Source organism: Heloderma suspectum, chromosome 4 (assembly GCF_057233095.1).
Source record: "Heloderma suspectum isolate Gila_16-S chromosome 4, 16-S_ref, whole genome shotgun sequence".
NCBI classification, from domain to species: domain Eukaryota; kingdom Metazoa; phylum Chordata; class Lepidosauria; order Squamata; family Helodermatidae; genus Heloderma; species Heloderma suspectum.
The window spans coordinates 57726323-57746532 of record NC_139461.1 but is presented as its reverse complement, the minus strand read 5'-3'; the positions used below and the strand labels follow the sequence as shown (position 1 = coordinate 57746532).

The 20210-nt window shown below is 42.7% G+C and overlaps 1 protein-coding gene across 13 annotated transcripts in view; it reads right to left on the bottom strand.

Annotated features, from left to right (window-relative positions):
* LOC146346873 (nuclear receptor coactivator 2) overlaps positions 1–20210 on the bottom strand; it is a 182712-nt gene that overhangs the window by 61990 nt on the left and 100512 nt on the right. For all 13 annotated transcript variants that reach the window (XM_084849347.1, XM_084849339.1, XM_084849338.1 and 10 more), the window contains 2 exons: positions 19060–19164; positions 12013–12185 (listed from right to left, as the gene is read on the bottom strand). In XM_084849347.1, coding sequence (XP_084705473.1) covers positions 12013–12185; positions 19060–19145 — 259 coding nt within the window. In that variant the 5' untranslated portion in view covers positions 19146–19164. The remainder of the gene's footprint in view (positions 1–12012; positions 12186–19059; positions 19165–20210) is intronic.

Sequence of the window (20210 nt, the reverse complement as noted above, 5' to 3'; positions counted from 1 at the left end):
GTGAAATCTCTTGCTGTTCAAAAGCCCAGCCAGGATATTATTATGCAACATGATGAAAAGGCCCATGACATCACAGAAACAATATGCAATGTCACATCACCACAAGAAGTGATCCCTATATATTCTACTCCTTGGACCAATGGAAATTCCCTGAGAAACCTGATCAACTCAAGGACAAAGCACTGGTGATAAAAGGGCTGAGATGCTAAAAGGGGTGAGGCATTAAGAAGAGTGAAAGGGTGACAGAGTTCTGGAATGTCACTGCATTACACACTCCAGTTGTCTCTATGGAAGCCTTACGTTTATTGCAACACAAAGCCAACATTTTCTCAAATAGGGTCTGGTAACCAGGAATGTTTCATAAAATATATTTTTAGCATCAGCACAGGGAGCAACAAGTGACAGAGGAAGATGTCAAGGATAAAAGGTGCATACTTGGACAACCTTGGCCTGGTCCACACGTAACACTAACCCATAGTTTATTTAAACCATGGTTTGTTACCCTACCCAGGGATTGTCTGGCAGACAATAAAAAAAACCATGCTTTGTTTTCTCGGCCCCTGAGCTGTTTCTTTCCCCCTTTGCCTGCTCCCTCCCTCTATCCCAACTGCTTTTGCAGCACTGCAGTACTGGCATATCAAGAGGCTCTGGGTTTGTTTGTTTTTTACCACTCTTCCCTGCTGCCTCTGTAGCCTGGCGAAACAACCCATAAACAACCCATAATTCTGGATTCATGTGTATCACATGGGTCAATTAACCCACAGTTTACAACCCAACAAACCCTTGGTTCTCTTCATGGGTTGTTTGTGGTTAACAACCTATAGTTCTGGGTTTGTATGTAATGACAACCCATGATTCAACAACCCATGGTTAATTAAATCATGGTTTGTGATTTCATGCAAACCAGGTTATTTTTTAGAACTGTTCAAATATTGTTCATCTTATTTTCTCTGTCAAATTGAAATAAGTCATTCACACAGTGGTTAACATAATTCAGTGCTTCATGTATAAGCCTGTTTTGGAAATGAAAACTGACAATTGAAACGTGAGCATTAACAGCTAGATTGTTAATCATCTTGATAAATATGCAGCAATGTACTGCCTAGCTCCCCTTCATGGATCACTGCCTTGTTGTGGTGAAGGGGCTTGCGTAACTCAGTGAAGCCATAAGCTATGCCGTGCAGGGCCACCCAAGACGGACAGGTCATGGCAGAGAGTTCTGACAAAATGTGGTCCACTGGAGAAGGAAATGGCAACCCACTCCAGTATTCTTGCCAAGAAAACCCCATGGAACGTATCACAAGGCTAAAAGAGATGACGCCGGAAGATGAGCCCCTCAGGTCAGAAGGTGTCCAATATGCTACTGGGGAAGAGCAGAGGGTATTTCCAAGTAGCGCCAGAAAGAGTGAAGCGGCTGGGCCAAACCCAAAAGGACACTCAGCTGTGGATGTGTCTGGTGGTGAAAAGAAAATCCGATGCTGTAAAGAACAATATTGTTTAGGAACCTGGAATGTCAGATCAATGAATCAAGGTAAGCTGGAGGTGGTCAAACATGAGATGGCAAGATTGAACATCGACATCTTGGGAATCAGCGAACTCAAATGGACAGGCATGGGCGAATTTAATTCAGGTGACCATCATATCTACTATTGTGGGCAAGAATCCCTTAGAAGAAATGGAGTAGCACTCATAGTCAACAAAAGGGTGGGAAAAGCAGTACTGGGGTACAATCTTAAAAATGATAGAATGATCTCAGTACGAATCCAAGGCAAACCATTCAACATCACAGTAATTCAAGTCTATGCCCCAACCACTGAGGCCAAAGAAGCTGAGGTTGATCGGTTCTATGAAGACCTACAACACCTTCTAGAACTAACACCAAAAAAAGATGTCCTCTTCATCATAGGGGATTGGAATGCTAAAGTAGGAAGTCAAGAAATCACCGCGATAACAGGCAGGCATGGCCTTGGTGTACAAAAGGAAGCAGGACAAAAGCTAATAGAGTTTTGCCAAGAGAACATGCTGATCATAGCAAACACTCTTTTCCAACAGCACAAGAGGCCACTCTACACATGGACGTCACCAGATGGTCAATATCGAAATCAGATTGATTATGTCCTTTGCAGCCAAAGATGGAGAAGCTCCATACAGTCAGTAAAAACAAGACCTGGAGCTGACTGTGGCTCAGATCATGAGCTGCTTCTTGCAAAATTTCGGCTTAAATTGAAGAACGTCGGGAAAACCACTAAACCGTTCAGGTATGACCTAAATCATATCCCTGATGAATATACAGTGGAGGTGAGGAATAGATTTCAGGGATTAGACCTGATAGACAGAGTGCCTGAGGAACTATGGTCGGAGGTCCGTCACATTGTTCAGGAGGCAGCAACGAAATCCATCCCAAAGAAAAAGAAATGCAAGAAAGCCAAGTGGCTGTCTGATGAGGCTTTACAAGTAGCTGAAGAAAGAAGGCAAGCGAAAAGCAAGGGAGAAAGGGGAAGATATACCCAACTGAATGCAGAGTTCCAGAGAATAGCAAGGAGAGACAAGAAGGCCTTCTTAAATGAACAATGCAAAGAAATCGAGGAAAACAACAGAATGGGAAAGACGAGAGATCTCTTCAAGAAAATTGGAGATCTCAAGGGAACGTTTTGTGCAAAGACGGGCATGATAAAGGACAAAGAAGGCAGGGACCTAACAGAAGCAGATGAGATTAAGAAGAGGTGGCAAGAATACACAGAAGAACTATACAGGAAAGATCTGAATGTCCCTGATAGCCATGATAGTGCGGTCACTGAACTTGAGCCGGACATCCTCGAGAGTGAAGTCAAGTGGGCCTTAGGAAGCATTAGTAACAACAAAGCTAGCGGAGATGACAGTATTCCAGCCGAGCTATTTAAAATCCTAAAAGATGATGCTGTTAAAGTGCTGCATTCAATATGCCAACAAATTTGGAACACTCAACAGTGGCCACAAGACTGGAAAAGGTCAGTTTACATTCCAATTCCAAAGAAGGGCAACGCCAAAGAGTGTTCAAACTACCGCACAATTGCGCTCATTTCACATGCCAGCAAGGTGATGCTCAAAATCCTACAAGCTAGGCTTCAGCAGTATGCGAACCGAGAACTACCGGAAGTACAAGCTGGGTTTCGAAGAGGCAGAGGAACTAGAGATCAAATCGCCAACATTCGCTGCATCATGGAGAAAGCAAGAGAATTCCAGAAAAACGTCTATTTCTGCTTCATTGACTACGCTAAAGCCTTTGATTGTGTGGATCACAACAAACTGTGGCAAATTCTTAAAGTGATGGGAGTACCAGACCACCTTACCTGTCTCCTGAGAAACCTGTACGAGGGTCAAGAAGCAACAGTCAGAACCAGACATGGAACAACCGATTGGTTCAAAATTGGGAAAGGAGTACGACAAGGCTGCATATTGTCACCCTGCTTATTTAACTTATATGCAGAGTACATCATGAGAAATGCCGGGTTGGATGAATCACAGGTCGGAATTAAGATTGCTGGGAGAATTATCAACAACCTCCGATATGCAGACGATACCACCCTAATGGCAGAAAGCGAAGAGGATCTCAAGAGCCTCTTGTTGAGGGTGAAAGAGGAGAGTGCAAAAGCTGGTTTGAAACTCAACATTAAAAAAACTAAGATCATGGCATCTGGCCCCATCACTTCCTGGCATATAGAAGGGGAAGAAATGGAAGCAGTGACAGATTTTACTTTCTTGGGCTCCAAGATCACCGCAGATGGTGACTCTAGCCATGAAATTAAAAGACGCTTGCTCCTTGGGAGGAAAGCTATGGCCAACCTAGGCAGCATAGTAAGAAGCAGAGACATCACCTTGCCGACAAAGGTCCGTCTAATCAAAGCTATGGTTTTCCCAGTAGTAATGTATGGCTGTGAGAGCTGGACTATAAGGAAGGCTGAGCGCCGAAGAATTGATGCTTTCGAACTGTGGTGCTGGAGAAGACTCTTACGAGTCCCCTGGACTGCAAGGAGGTCAAATCAGTCCATCCTAAAGGAAATCAACCCTGAGTACTCATTGGAAGGACAGATACTGAAGCTGAAGCTCCAATATTTTGGCCACCTAATGCGAAGAGAAAACTCCCTGGAAAAGACCCTGATGCTGGGAAAGACTGAAGGCAAAAGGAGAAGGGGTCGGCAGAGGATGAGATGGCTAGATAGCATCACGGATGCAATGAATATGAACTTGAGCACGCTCCGGGAGAGAGCGCAGGACAGGAAGGCCTGGCGTGCTATGGTCCATGGGGTCACGAAGAGTCGGACACGACTGAACGACTGAACAACAACAACAACAACAACTGCCTAGCTAACATGCTGATCATTGATCCTTGTCAGCAGACTTTGAACTATCAGGAAAGCAATAGAGTCTGTTGCATTTAAAAATCAGAAAGGCTAGATTGACAGGAAAGGTTGCATTCACAGAAAGCATAGAGCAGATTATGTACATTTTCAAGTCCTGAATCAAAACAAAGAAAGTAAACACAGACACCTTAACATTAATTTTCCAGGCGAAAACTGTATGCTATGATTGTAGATACAACTTCAGAGACCCTATTATGTTACACAGACATATTTATTCTTAGTTTATTCATACTTTCTTCAAAGTTTTTCAAGTGTACATTACAATAACAATGGAAAAGATATACTTCTCTGAAAAGCATCAGAAAATCTAAAGCTAAGAAATGGTCCACTCCAGTGGCACATAGAGCAGATTGTATCACCACAGCTAAAGCAACATCCTATTCCTAGAACAACAAAGCACCTAACTCGGAGGACAGCAACCTCCAGATATTTTGGACAACAATTCTAATAATCCATGACCGCTGGCCATGCTGACTGTGGCCTATGTGAATTGTAGTTCAAAACATCTGGAGGTACCAGATTACCTGACCTTATTATTAATTAGAACTGTTAAGAAGTACCCCACTCCAGCTCCACACCCCATTCTAAGGGGAAGGATTTCAGTGCTTCTGGGGATGGGTGGGTTATATTTCTTCAGAGGTTTGGGTGGGCTCACTTTTGGCAGGTGGCCATAGTTGTGACAGATTTTTTTAAGCTGCTGTTTTGTTTTTTTAAAACCTCCTGAGGTGGCAACAGCAGAGTTCAAGACAGCCGCTAGCTGCCATTGTCTCTCTCCGCCCCCCAATGCATTATAGTGTCATTCTGGGGATTCAGTGGGGTGAGGAAGGGGGAATGACAGCCATCACAAAACGTGGGTGTGGCCACCTTTTTTTTTGCGGTGGTCGCAGTCACTATTCCCCACAAATCCTAGAACTCTACATCTGGGTATTTCAGGAAAAAGCCCCCAGCTGCCTTATCACCTCACATAAATCACCTTCCTACATTTGGGTAGTGAAAAGGGAGCTGCTATCTGTGAGAGTCCACACCATTGTCTGCTACAACCTCCAGCACAGGAATTTAGTTGATGCTGTGCATCATTCATTTCCTGATGTGTTGGTTTATCTGCACAACATAGATGAGCAAAAATGAAAAATCCTTGAGCAGATAAGAAAAAATTTCCAAGTCAGATTTTAGACTTGCACACCTACTTATGAGCAACTATAAAGTAGTCCACAGTTGCAAGAACAAGCTGTGAAGTTATAAGCTTCTTTAAGACTTAATATCATAGGCAGGGCAATATTATATTGAGCTCTAAGCTGGCATCATTTCAAGACAGATTGTACTTTTAATATTCTTATGTTCTATTTACATATAAGTATCAACCTATGTGCAGGTGAGCGCACATATGAAATTACTGGGAGATGGGGGATGGAGGGAAGAGCTGCCCTCCAGATGTGTTGGATTACAACTTCCAGAATCCCCTAGGCAGCTGGGAGTTGTAGTTCAACACATCTGGAGGGTGCCAGGTTTGGGAAAGCTTGCATCCTTTTGGAGGTGCTTATTCCTTTGGATATTCCTTGAAGAGTGGGGGACTTCCCTGGAACCCAATCTGTACCCTTGTGATAAATTTAACAGTGGACAGAAGGCCGAACCCCTTTGGTGGATTGTCTCTGAGCCCAATTCCTCACCCTCCCATCACTTCTGAGGTGAAGAGTACACTAAGCCTTCCCTTTGTCCCTGAAGCAAGCTTTGTGGGGAGAAAATAGTCTTCAGGGAATGAACAAGTAAGAAGACTCTTGGAAAGAGCTTTCATAATGCAGTGACATGGCTCCCCAGAGTTGTCCTGGCCAGTAATCCAGGGAACAGCTGAGTAGGAGGACTTTGGGGAGAATCTAGAGTTGTTCTGCCTAAGGGTTCATTGTGTTGGATAAAGAAAGATAGATGTCTTTGCTTTAAGTGAGCCAGAAACTGCTGCCCAGGGTTGGCATTGTGCACTGCCCTTTGTTACCAGGATTATACCTTGGCAGAAGGACGTAAGCAAGCACAAGCGCATGGGGTAGTTTTGCGATGTTGTACTGCCTCTTCTATATTTCTGTAAGGTTGCGGGGTGTGTGTGTGTCTCTACCTTGTCTCCACCTCTGTTTAGGCACCAGGGGTATATTATTATTATTATTATTATTATTATTATTATTATTATTATTATTATTATTATTATTAATTTCCTGCCTTTTTCCCAGTACTGGGACTCAAGGCAGCTTTTCAACATTAAAACTTGTACAGCTAAAACTTATAAATAGAAATATACAAACGTTAAAAATATAATTAAATCATCAATAATATTAAAAGTGTATAAAATATCAAAATGTTAAAAGACAACAAGAAATATAACCATAGTATCCACCTGTCATATTCTCACAGGTCCAGACTAGCTATCCCCAAAGGCCTGCCAGAACAAAAAAGTTTTTACATGCCTGCGAAAGCATATCAAGGAAGGTTGATATGTCTCCCTAGGAAGGGAGTTCCAGAGCCTTGGGGCAGCCACTGAGAAGGCCCTCTCCTGCGTTCCCACCAGACTTGTCTGTGATGCTGGTGGGACTGCAAGAAGGGCCTCCCCTGAAGATCTCAGGTCACGAGTAGGCTCATAGGAGAGAATACAGTCTTTCAGATAACCTGGATCGTGTGTATATATACACATAATCATCCCATGTTAAGAACAGATTGATATGAAATGACACAGAATGCGGTTTTTCTCCTCAGTGCACAGGCTTTGGATTTCTTTCAATGGTAGCATAGCACACATGATGAACACAAGTACAAATATAACTTGTTTTGTACTGATTTTTATATTTAAAGACCTAAATGGTTTGGGACCAGATGATCTGAGGAAATGCCTGAACCCATATGAACCTGCCTGTGCTTAGATGCCCTATGCATTTCCTCACCTTTAAGATCAGTTAGACTTTCATCTGTAAGGCTGACCACCTGCTTACTTGATCCTTGCCCATCTTGGCTCATTATGAGCTGCAGAGAGAGGCTGGGTGAGGGGATCAAGGTGGTGGTGAATGCCTCCCTTGAGGAGGGAATGATGCCATCAGCCCTCCAGGAGGCATTGATAAGATCGCTTTTAAAAAAGCCCTCCTTGGATCCCCAAGTTCTGAACAATTTTCGCCCACTCTCAAATCTGCCATTTGTAGGCAAGGTGATTGAGTGGGTGGTGGTGATGCAGTTGAAGGCACACTTGGAAGAAGCCGATTATCTAGATCCATTTCAGTCGGGCTTCAGGCCTGGACGTGGGACAGAAACAGCCTTGGTCGCCTTGGTGGATGATATGAGGAGGGCTCTGGATAGGGGTGAACGTTCCTTCCTTGTTCTCCTCGACCTCTCAGCTGCTTTTGATACCACTGACCATGGTATCCCCCTGGACCACCTGGAGGAGTTGGGCATTGGAGACACCGTATTACGGTGGTGCCGTTCCTTCCTCTCTGGCAGGTACCAGAGGGTAGCACTGGGAGAGGAGGTTTCAGACCCATGGCCGCTCACTTGTGGGGTGCCACAGGGTTCCATCCTCTCCCCGATGCTATTTAACATCTATGTGAAGCCGCTGGGGGCTATCATCAGGAGGTTTGGGGTGCGGTGTCATCAGTATGTGGATGACACACAGCTCTCCCTCTCGTTCAAATCTTCACCAAGGTTGGCCGTAGAATCCCTGTCCAAATGTCTGGAGACAGTGAGTGGCTGGATAGGGAGGAACAAGCTGAAGCTGAACCCTGACAAGACCGAGGTACTGTTGGTGGGAGGCAAGAGGAAGTTGGGGGATGTTGAGCTGGTGTTTAATAGGGTATGGTTACCCTTGAAAGGCCAGGTCCGCAGCTTGGGGGTCATCTTAAGACTCCCAGCTGTCCATGGACGCTCAGATGTCAGCTGTGAGCCAGACGGCGCTGCACCAACTCCACCTGATACGGCGGCTGCACCCCTACCTTCCCGACCATCTGCTCCCATCGGTAGTACATGCCCTGGTCTCCTCTCATTTAGACTACTGTAATGCACTCTACGTGGGGTTACCCTTGAAGACGGTTTGGAAGCTGCAGCTGGTACAGAACGCGGCAGCTCGCCTGATTAAAGGCAGCCTCCGCGAGATCATATCACTCCGGTGCTGAAGGAGTTGCACTGGCTACCAGTTGTTTTCCGGGCCAAATTCAAGGTGTTGGTTTTGACCTTTAAAACCCTATATGGTTCCGGCTCAGCCTATCTCAAGGAGTGCCTCCAGCAACACCAGATAGGCCGCTCAACAAGGTCAGCCTCGGATGGCCTTCTCTCTCTGTCCCACCAGCCAGGACAGCTAGGCTCGTGAGGACGAGGGAGAGGGCCTTCTCTGTGGTGGCCCCCACTCTGTGGAACTCCCTCCCTAGGGAACTCCGCCATGCCCCCTCTTTAATGAGCTTCCGCCATGCATTAAAAACATGGTTGTTCAGGCAGGCATTTGGGGTGGGCTAGGGTAATTTTAGAAATGTGATGCTTTTAATGTTGAATTTTATTGTATGAACTGTTTTTATTGTTGTACATCGCCCAGAGTGGCTGGGTGACCGGCCAGATGGGCGATTAATAAATTTAATAAACAAACAAACAAACAAACTGGGCAGGGACTAGGAGTAAGGCCGTTTCAGAAATGGCCCAACCATATGGAATTTCCTTCCAAAGGATGTGTGTTCAGCCTCCTCAGTTGCAACATTTAATAAGGCTTTGAAAATCTACCTATTCTGAATGGCATTTAATTGAGGGGGCTATTGCACTCATGTTCTTCTTGTGAGCTTCCCACAGGCAGTTGGTTGGCCATTGTTTAAATGGAATGCTAGTCCTGATAGGACTTTGGTCTGATTGAGTATGGCTTTTCTTGCATTATTATGATGTGCCTTACTGCTGATGCTCCTGTTTTATGGGAAATGTATAGTGACTGAAATATATTTTATATGTATTTTTAGTTTTGTACTTTTACATTTTAAAGTTTTATTATAATATTATATTGCTGTATCTTTCTTTTTACAATTGTATATTGTTCTCTTTGTTCTGGACTTGGTTCTGAAAAGTGACTTATAAATAAATACAATTAATATAAGAATAAGAATTAAAGCCTTGTACCCACAAATAATATAATTGTGTGATGAAAAGACACAAAGTGATCAGCATCACATTTTTCAAGGCTAGGAGGCAGAGGTCAGCCTCTAGAGTCCCTCAAGCACATGTTGGTAGAAAACAAAGAGACACAGGAAAAGCGAGTTTACCCCATAGCCACAAGCTCTCTGAAAGGAAAATCAAACTGAAGCTTGATATGAATCTCCTGGGAAACTGCACACTCTAGGGGAAAGGCAGCCTACAAATAATTAAATCAATTACTACAATTAATATAAGAGTATAAAAGTCTTGTATCTACATTTAAAAGGGGGAAACCTTCAGGTTTGGGGAAGGGTGATTAATCTATATACTAAAAATCCCTTGATTCAGCAGAAGACAGGGGCTATGAAAAACCGGTCACAGTTGTGACTCCACATAGCGCCTCACTGCAGTCCTGACAAGCTGCCACATGAGTGCCATTTTTTAAAAAATCATCCTTCTTGTTGGCTACATGATCACTTTTACTGAAGGAGGAGACCTGTTTTAAAAGTATACAGCATTGAGCATAATGACAACAATCCCAGTGTGATGTTACATGAGTATCTGTTTTGCTATCATGCCTGCATAGAGTTTCAGGCTTCTACTGGGTGGACTACAGGGGCTACCTCTGATGCAGCAGGACACTTCCCACACACTTGGCGGGCCTTATAAATGTCAATAATGTGTTACTCCCAGGCAAAAGGAAAAACAATAGAAGATGGAATGGCTATTAGTGGAGGAGACCTGTCTCCACATAGTCTATGTTTTGAAATTCACACCCAGCAACTTACACCAGTCTCTTCCTCACCCAAACTTACAAGCATAATGCCATCATATTCTATTTTCAAGCCTTTTCCCAATAAATGTCTAATATTGAATTTTCTTGTCACAACACAATGAGCTAATGTTTTCTGTAGGGCCAAGATCTTAAAATCACTTTAGGGTTGTTAGAGCCAATTCTGAACACATTCTGGACAATTCTGAACACACATTGCATGTGTGAAAGAATGTATTTCAGAGAATCAGAGAATCATAAGGTTGGAAGGGGACTACAAGACTAGCGAGTCCAACCCCCTGCTCAGTGCAGGAAGCCTGATTCCCAGGCGGTCTCACTGAATTTCACCCCGTTTGAAGATATTCCTTTGGATTTCTATCCTCTGCAAACCCGGCCACCTCACTTATAACTCGGTTCAGAATTTTATGAAGAAAAAAAACTAGTTCCAACACATACTTGTGGCATCCCAGTGTTTACATCGCTACATAGTTTCAGCCATCTGAAGAACTGTTATCTATCCAGCCCAGGTTGTTAAATTCCAAATTTTGCTGGCACAATAGAAAAACCATTTTTTACCCAATCAACCCACATAAAATCTACTTCACAGACTGCTTTCTGTCTGTTATCAGATCACAGAGCACTAAATAATTCCAGAAATTTGCACTCTCTAAGGTGACACAAGACTCTTGTTTTTGCAGGAACACAGTAATAGATTAATTGTAGCACACATTTTTGGCTAGTACCTGGTTAGTAGGCACTTTATATATAAACACACACACGCAGGTATAGAAGTACAAAGATAGAAAGAAAAACGTAAACAGTGAGGCCAAAAGGACTTGATGTGCAAGAGATAGCATACTGGTGACATTTGTAAGCAGAGCAACACATTCAACATCGTGAATCACTGTCACTGTGATAACACTATCTATCTATTAATACTAATTAGCACAAGACAGCTAGACAGATAGTCTTATCACAGTGATTGCTGTTGTGAAGGGGTCATGGTTCTTATTTTGTACATATTTTGGCTATGAATAGGAGTGTCACAGACCTACCAACTTCAAGTATCTAGCTTACAAAAACATATGCCCACGATAAATCTGTTAGTCTTTAAGGTGTCACAAGAGCTCTGAACAGAGGCCTTGAAATCTACTGTAATTCAAGATGTAATGCTGTAATTTAGGATTCAGGGATATCTGAATAGTTATACTTTGGTAAAAATAGTTATACTTTGGTATAGTGAATTGTAAAGGAAGCCTTTATATCCCACACTCTAAACCTTCCCTTTTTTTTCTAAACTAGGATACATTGTGCAACCCAATAACTATACTAAGGGTGCAATCTTATGCAATCTTAGATAGAAAAAAGTCTTACAACTCCCAGCATGTCTGGCTGGGGCATGCTGGGAGTTGAAGGACGTTTTCCCATCTAAACAGGCATAGGATTTCCCCCTAAAGTACTCCTTCTAAGACTACTTTGAAGCTTAATTCCATTTAATGGAATATACACAGAATGGTTTGTTTCTGTACTAAACATTTTAATTTGCTATCAATAGTTCAACACTGTAAGCTGAAAAAACAGTTTAAACAAAATAATCCTATTAATAATTTAAAGTATGCGATACCAAAATAACTGAAGCTGCATCTCAGCAATGTGCAGGAGAGTGAGGGGATGTTCAAATATTAAGACATTTGAGGACATTTTCCTTACCTTGTTCTTTTATTTGACGAATCTGCTTCACAGTTTCTTTCAAGATTGCACATTTATCAGGTTTGAAGTTAAAGTTGTCAATATCATTAAAATTAGCAAAAATCAGTTCTGCAAGCTCTTCTATGTACTTATTCTCTTGCTCACGATTACGTTTTTCAGTGCTTCTTTTAGGACTGGAAGAAATGTTTGAAAACGAAACTTTTGAAAATCAACAGGTCAGAGTGGAAAATATCATTTTTAATCAAACTGGTAAAATGTAGAAAAGAAACAATCAACACTCATTTCTCTAATATAAATATACTTTAGAGCAGGGGTCCCCAACCCCCGGGCCACGGACTGGTACCGGTCCGTGGCCTGTTAGGAACCGGGCCACAGCAAGGGTGTGGGAACCCCTCTTACCTTGGGTCTGCTGGGGGGGGGAGGCGATCCGCCCCCCCCCGAATCCTCGCCGGCCCTGGCCGGCTCCGCTCCACAGCAAGTCTGCGGAGCTGCCGGCCGGCTCTGGCCGCTGGCGGACTTCCGGCCGCTGGGACGCAAATGGCGGTTTGCCATTTGGAGTAATAGGCTACGTTATGTAGCCTATTACTTGAAGAACAGGGATGCAAATGGTGTCCGCATAGCGGACACCATTTGCGTCCCAGCGGCTGGATATCCACCAGCGGCTGGAGCAGGCCGGCAGCTCTGCAAACTCGCCATGGAGTGGAGCCAGCCAGGGCCAGCAAGGATTCCAGGGGGGGGGAAGGGCCAGATCACCCCCCCACAGACCCAAGGTAAGGGGGGTTCCCATACCCCTGCTGCGGCCCGGTCCCCCCCCCCCCGGTCCGTGGAAAAATTGGTCCCTGGTGCCAAAAAGGTTGGGGACCACTGCTTTAGAGCACTTTTCCAAATCTGTAAATGTATTAAAAAATGAATCACCACACAGTCATATTACTCAACATTTACCTCTTAAACTCACTGGTGGTTTTTAAGGGCATTTGGTAATTAGATCTGAATGCATAGAATAATGCTTAACATCACTGTAAACTGATCCAGGTTGACTTACTGCCAGTCTAGCTGACAGGAATAATATCACCTGTGGTGTCCCAAAAGAAAAAACAACAATCCTCACCTCATCACCCAAAGAATGCACAAAAATCCATCTCAACTCAGTGACAGAAAGCAGTTCTAAAATTGTTGATTTCTGAATCTACTACTTTATGAAAGGGTTCTGAGCTGTACATTCAAATGTATTTGTACTGCGGATGAGGTGTTGTTACATGGTGTTTGGAGAGAATTTAAGCCATAATATCCAAAGCTACACTTCAATTGCAAATTGGGAGTTTCAAAACAAATCAAAGTTACAAGCATCTAATCTGAAAGGGCTTTTAAACTATTCCATTTCATAGATTGCTAGGCAGGTCTGTGATTCCACAACCATACCGCTCAAGCACAGAATTTAGTATTAAGTCCAAACCTCAGCATCCTGAGAATCTTAGCTTTGCTGAAAAATAATTCATATTCGTATTCATATTCTAGCCCTCGTGGCTGCAAACAAAGTGTGCAGGAAATGCTGGGTAAAATCTCAGAAGTTGTGGTGAGGGTGAAGCTGATTTCTAGTAGCTGAGGGATGAGGCTTCAGTGGTCAAAATGGATCTTTAAAATTCCTCAAGACTAGCAATCGTTATGCAAACTACAGGCAACATATATACAGCTTGATTTGCATAATTCCCATAATTGAGACTCATAATTTAGCTTTTTTTGGCAGAGAATTTTATTTTATTTTTAGTGCAGAATATACACAGCATTATAAGGAAAGAAAGGAAGTAAGAGCCAAAAGATTGAGCCACCTGTCCGAAGACAGGATCCACCCCACTCACGCTCTCCCAGATTTTACCACAGAGGAAGTGTTATAAGAAGACCAAAAGAGTAAACAAAGTGTATACCAAACCTGACTACAGAATAGATAGCTCAGTTGCTTAAGTTACTGAGAGTAACATGATAATGCTGGCCAAGGCAAAGACTTCAAAATAATCTGTTTAGATGTGGAATGGTATATAAATGTTGTAAATAAATAAATAAGCAAGCAAGCAAGCAAGCCAATTTGTTTTTCAGAGTTTATTTACAAGTGGCAACTGCAACAAAATGTTGTAGTGTGGACTGCTTTTGTTCAATGTTCCAGCCAGTCAGCCATATCTTCTTCCTTCGATTCCCCCTTCTCCCATTTACTCTCCCTCCCAACAGGTACTCTGTAGCACTCAGCATACTCAGTCCTCATTGGGCTATTTGAGGCGTGGTGGGGAGGAAGTTGCCACAAAGGTTCCCCCCCCCCTACTTTTGAAAACCTAGGTGTTCCCTCAACATGTCTATGGATAGTGGAGGTTTGGCTACATAAGGGCTGGTTCTTGGAGAAAAAAGGTAAGGTGTCCCCAACCAGTCATGTCTGACTCTAGGGTGTGGTGCTCATCTCCATTTCTAAGCCGAACAGCCAGCGCTGTCCGAAGATGCTTCTGTGGTCATGTGGCTGGCATGACTGAACACCGAGGTGCACGGAACGCTGTTACCTTTCCTGCCGAGGCGGTACCTATTTATCTACTTGCAATTTCTTGCTTTCGAACTGCTAGGTTGGCAGAAGCTGGGACTGAAGACGGGAGCTCACTCCGTCACGCAGCACTCAGGTCTCGAACTGCTGTCCTGCCAACCTTCCGGTCTGCAGTTCAGCGTCTTAACCACTAAGCCACCACGGCCCATTGGTTCTTGGAGAACAGGTTTGCTATTATTATGTAAGGTGATGATATATTGCCATCAGTGTATATGGTGTTTAATAGACTTTCATCACTACCCAAGCGTTATTTCTCTCAACTTGGTACAAACTTGTAATCCAACCCTATACTCCCTTGTCTGTTTTGAATATTGGAGGATTGGTGCCATTTAGCTTATTTGCTAAATAATAAATTTATTATTTATTAATAAATTTAATAATTTAAATTTTTAAATTTATTAATTTAAATAATATTTAAATTTATTTAAATAAAAATTTATTTATTTAAAATTTAGCTCCCCTTTCTTTAAGCTCAATACTTTTCTAGATACTCAGTTTTTATTCACAGCCACACAGGACTGCATCACATACATTTCTTTATGTGACAAAGGCCTTTTAGGCACTGTCCCTGTCCCTATGATCTAGGGGCAGTTCTTCTATGGTTCATTATTTTATTGTATGTATTTATATGTACAATGTATTTATATGTACAATGCATTTATTCTATGTATTGTATATAAGCATTTTTTTCTTAAGGTGGCTATGAACTCTGGAGAAGTGAAGCCTATGCCATTTTCTCAAATACGTTCTGGGGCCATGTTTGCTCTGCCTTCCCTGTGACAGTACAGGAAGTGCCTGCACGAATTCAGCAACTCTTGTAGTTCTGGAGAGAGACCGTGTCATACAAGGAGGCATTCTTCTTCCTGTATCTCAAAATACAACTTCCAGAACAAGTGCTCTCGTGAGCTCTATTCAGGCATGATTAAAAGTGGTGAAACTCACCACACAAGCAGGAAGGGGCCATGCCGAGTAGCCCCGCCCCCTGAAGTCATGTCATAATGAAGTTCCTGGCACAGGTGTCGACAAGTACTGCATGAAGACCTGCAGCGGCCTTTGTGTATATAGCTGCACATGCATAGGCTTCCACACGATTCAGAACCCTGCACAATCGGGGGGATGGGGCTACTTGGTGCAGCCCCATTCCTGCTCACATAAGTTTCATCACTTTTAATCACACCTGAATGGGGTTTTGCTTTCTGTTGTCTAGAAAAGGGCCTGAACCAGCAGCTCACTGTTCAGAACGTTACTTGTTATACTAACACGTAAAGGGGTACTCACACTTCTATTCATGCATCCACCCAACATGTGAGGGGGTTGTTTTAGCTGGCCTCACCTCCCACTGCTGATATAGTAGCCAGCCACACACTACACCAGCCACACATTTGCATACTTATGATTGGCTCCAGCAAATAAGAACATGAGAGCCCTACTGGACTAGACCAAAAGCCCATCTATACAAGCATCCTTGCATTTCCCACAGCAGCCCACCAGATGCCTATGGAAAGCCTGCAAGCAGGACATGAGGGCAATAGCCCTCTTCTGATGTTGTTCCCCAGCAACTGACATTCAGAGACATGCTGCCTCATGATTCTGCAGGTAGAACATGGTCATTATGACTAGTAGCCATTCAGACTCTTATCCTCTGTGATTTTGTCTGCTCCCCTTTAAAGCCATCTAAGGTGATGGCCATTAACACATTTTGTGGTAGCAAATTCCACAGGAAAAGACCCAATGCTGGGAAAGATTGAAGGCAAAAGGAGAAGGGGACGGCAGAGGATGAGATGGCTAGATAGCATCACCAATACAATGAGTATGAACTTGAGCATGCTCCGGGAGAGAGCAGAGGACAGGAAAGCCTGGCGTGCTATGGTCCATGGGGTCACGAAGAGTCGGACATGACTTAACCACTGAACAACAACAACAAATCATGTGTGGTGTAAAGGAATATTTCCTTTTGTCTGTCCTAAATCTCCCACCATTTAGCTTCGTTGGATGACCCAGGATCTAGGATGATGAAAGAGGGAGAAAAACTTCTCTCTACCCACTTTCCCTACACCATGTGCAATTTTATAAGCCTCTTATCATGCCCCCCTTATTCACAAGGTGTAACATTAACTGGCCACCCAATAATGTTACAGGGAAATGAATTTACATAAACACTCTGAAACATAACCTTCCATTTAACTGCAATGCTTTCCTCATGGTGATGAGCTTGCAAGCCCAGGACACACCATCTCTGGATCCCCCAAGCACATTTTCTCCAGCATGTTTGAGCTTCATAATCAAAAAAGAGGCCCTAAGGAACTTACAATCTAAATTATGATAATGGAGGAAACAAACAAAAAAGGACAGAATGGAAGGAAAATGAAATAGTAACATAGGTGTGGCAGAGTGGGAGGAGCAAGAGTTTATGCGCCAATGCAGTTGTACATACTTGACATTTCTCTTCAGTTAGGGATGACGACTAAACTAAGGGATTAAGCAAAAGGCTTAAACAGTGGGTTCTGATGTAGAATTTGAAGGAAGAGATAGATGTTCTGAGACAGCACCCCAGAGAAAGTTTTACCCAATCCAAACCTGGCGATCACTTAGACTTTCTGCCTCCCAACAGAAAATTTTGTTGAGACACAAACAAGTCCACCCCAATATTCGATTCTCTAGCTCATAATGACAGAAAGACAGTGTGTAGGCAAGTTTATATATTGAGGTGTTCTACATTTGGAGGTGGCCACACACAACATTGCTGTTTTTGCTGTTGTTGGTTTTATTGTTGGCTTTTATTGTTGCTTTTATCACTATTTTATTGTGTTTATATTTTTATCGCTTTTAGTATTTTAACTGTTTTTATGTATTTTATTGCTGTGAGCTGACTTAGGAGGGCTTCTGCCCTGAAAGGCAGACAAGAATTTTTTTAAATAATAAAATAAATAAACATTGCTCTTTATATGCACAGATCTATGACAGTTGCCCATATATATTGATCAGCAAAAACAAGCAACTTTGACCATGTGGCTTCTAAAGATCTTCATGATTAAAGACACTCTTTTTTTCTAAAGTGACATTTGAAAAACGTTTAAGATGTGTGTTTAGAAAGTACTACTTTAAGAAATCACTGGACAATGGACTGAATGAAGAAGACAGGGCACTTTGGTTTTTTGTTTCTTTAAAAAAAAATTATTAATATTATTATTATCATTATCATTATTATTATTATTATTAACATTTCTATACCACCCAATAGCCGAAGCTCTCTGGGCAGTTTACAAAGATTAAAAACCATTTACATTAAAAAAAACAGACAATATACACAAAAGAAACATATATCTAAAACTATTTCAAACAAACAATCTCAAAAGCAAATAACCATAACCACAAGACATGCCAGGTTCAAATAAAACTTCTCATATGCTGCTGAATGCCTGGGAGAAGAGAAAGGTCTTAAGCTGGCACCGAGAAGATAGCAATGTTGGCGCTAGGTGGGCCTCATTGGGGAGATCATTCCATAAGATGGGGACCACCACCGAGAAGGACCTCTTCCTTGTCACCGTCTTCCGAACTTCCCTTGGTGTAGGCGGCCAGAGGAGGGCCTTAGATGTTGAGCATAGTATACGGGTAGGTTCGTGTCGGGAGAGGTGCTCCGTCAGGTATTGTGGTCCCAAGCTGTGTAAGGCTTTATCGGTTAAAACCAGCACTTTGAATTGGGATCGGAAACATACAGGCAACCAGTGCAAGCGGGCCAGAGTCGGTCTTATATGTGCAGACCTTCTGGTCCCTGTTATCAATCTGGCTGCCACATTCTGTACGAGCTGCAGCTTCTGAACCATCTTCAAAGGCAGCCCCATGTAGACTGCATTGCAGTAATCTAACCTGGAGATTACCAGAGCATAGACAACTGAGGCTAGGTTATCCCTGTCCAGATAAGGGCATAGCTGGGCCACCAACCAAAGTTGGTAGAAGGCACTCTGTGCCACTGAGGACACCTGAGCCTCAAGTTGCAAAGATAGCTCAAGGAGAACTCCCAAACTACGAACCTGTTCCTTCAGGGAGAGTACAACCCCATCCAGAACAGGTCGAGCACCCTCCATCCAGTCAGGAGGACCTCCCACCAACAGCATCTCAGTCTTGTCTGAATTGAGCTTCAGTTTATTAGCCCTCATCCAATCCATTGTCTATATATAGCTTGGCAAATTTTATAGAAACTGGAAGGCCAAACACTTCAACTGAAAATTTAATTGAAGATGTTCACTCAAACCTTTCTTTCCCTATAAACAAAATTCAGAGAATAAACTGTATTGTGATTTGGGACTGATAAAAGTGAACAAATAGTTGTACAGCAATACTAATCTACAATGGCAATTTAATAATGCACTCAGCTACACACATTACATTTTCCCCTATAAAATTTATATTTTATAATATAAAATATATTATATTTAGCTCCTCAGGTTCTCCAAAACATTCTAACTAACCTGGGTCCAAGCTGATCAGGACATTCCTTGCGTTTTCTTGACTCTGCCCGGGCTGGGTCAGAGGAGTTTTCACCAATCCCACTCATCTTAAACACATATCAGCAACTAAAAGAGAGGGAAGATAACAGAATGGTCAGACTAAAGATACATATTTTATATGCCTTGCTTCTTTCAGGCTTTAGTATTTCATTAGACACTTTACCCCACCCCGTTCTTTAACTCAGTTGCCTCAAAAGATCAGGTATATAAATAATTTTTGTTGCGTTGTGTACAATAAATCACATCCCAGTTTGCAGGCTTAGTTAACATTAAAACCAACCCTTCTTAAGCAAGAATACTTAAGGTCTATTTTGAGCAACTGAGTTGCACATAGTAGTAAATTTCATTGCTTCCAGCATGAGGGTAAATTTGCTCTGAATAATTTTCTTCTTCTTAAAAGATCTCAGAAGAAGCTATTGTTTTCACAACCTTTATTTCTGTATAATAATTCTGTGTCTACACTCAAGAACCTACAATACTAATGCAATGGACTGTTAATACCCTTCATGTAGGGTTGCTCTGAATTTGGCTTTCCAATGTGTATAGCATAGCAACTTAACACACAGGTGGGCAATTTTCTCTTTCAGCTGTTTCTTATCCCTGAACTTCCAGGGCTAATCTAACTCTTTATCATAATGCAAGGAGATTAGCATTTGAGAATTTGCAAAAGACAAGAATTCCTACTTCATGTTCCTTTCAGAACAAATCAGATCTTCTGAAAACATGACACAGCTCTTTCCCAATCCTCTGAGCAAACATGTCCTGAAGAACTATCACCTATCAGAGTCTGATATTTCTTTTCTGATCGGTCAATAGAATGCCACTGTACCAATAAACTGATATTAATGGCAGAGATTAAATATAGAAAAACAGATCAAGGGAGCAATCCTATGCAGATAGGCAGCTGCCTCTGAACTTGGAGGCGACCGCCTATCCAATGCAGGGCAGGAGAAACACGGAGGGGATTGTTCCCTCTGCACTTCTCCAGCCCTGCATTTTCGGCTAGACAGCCGATTGCTGTCTAGCCATGGGAGGGTAGAGCAGGAGAGGAGGCTGCTGTATGAGGTCCCTAGATGTGTTGTAGTGTCATTTCCGCCCTCCCTACCCCGGAA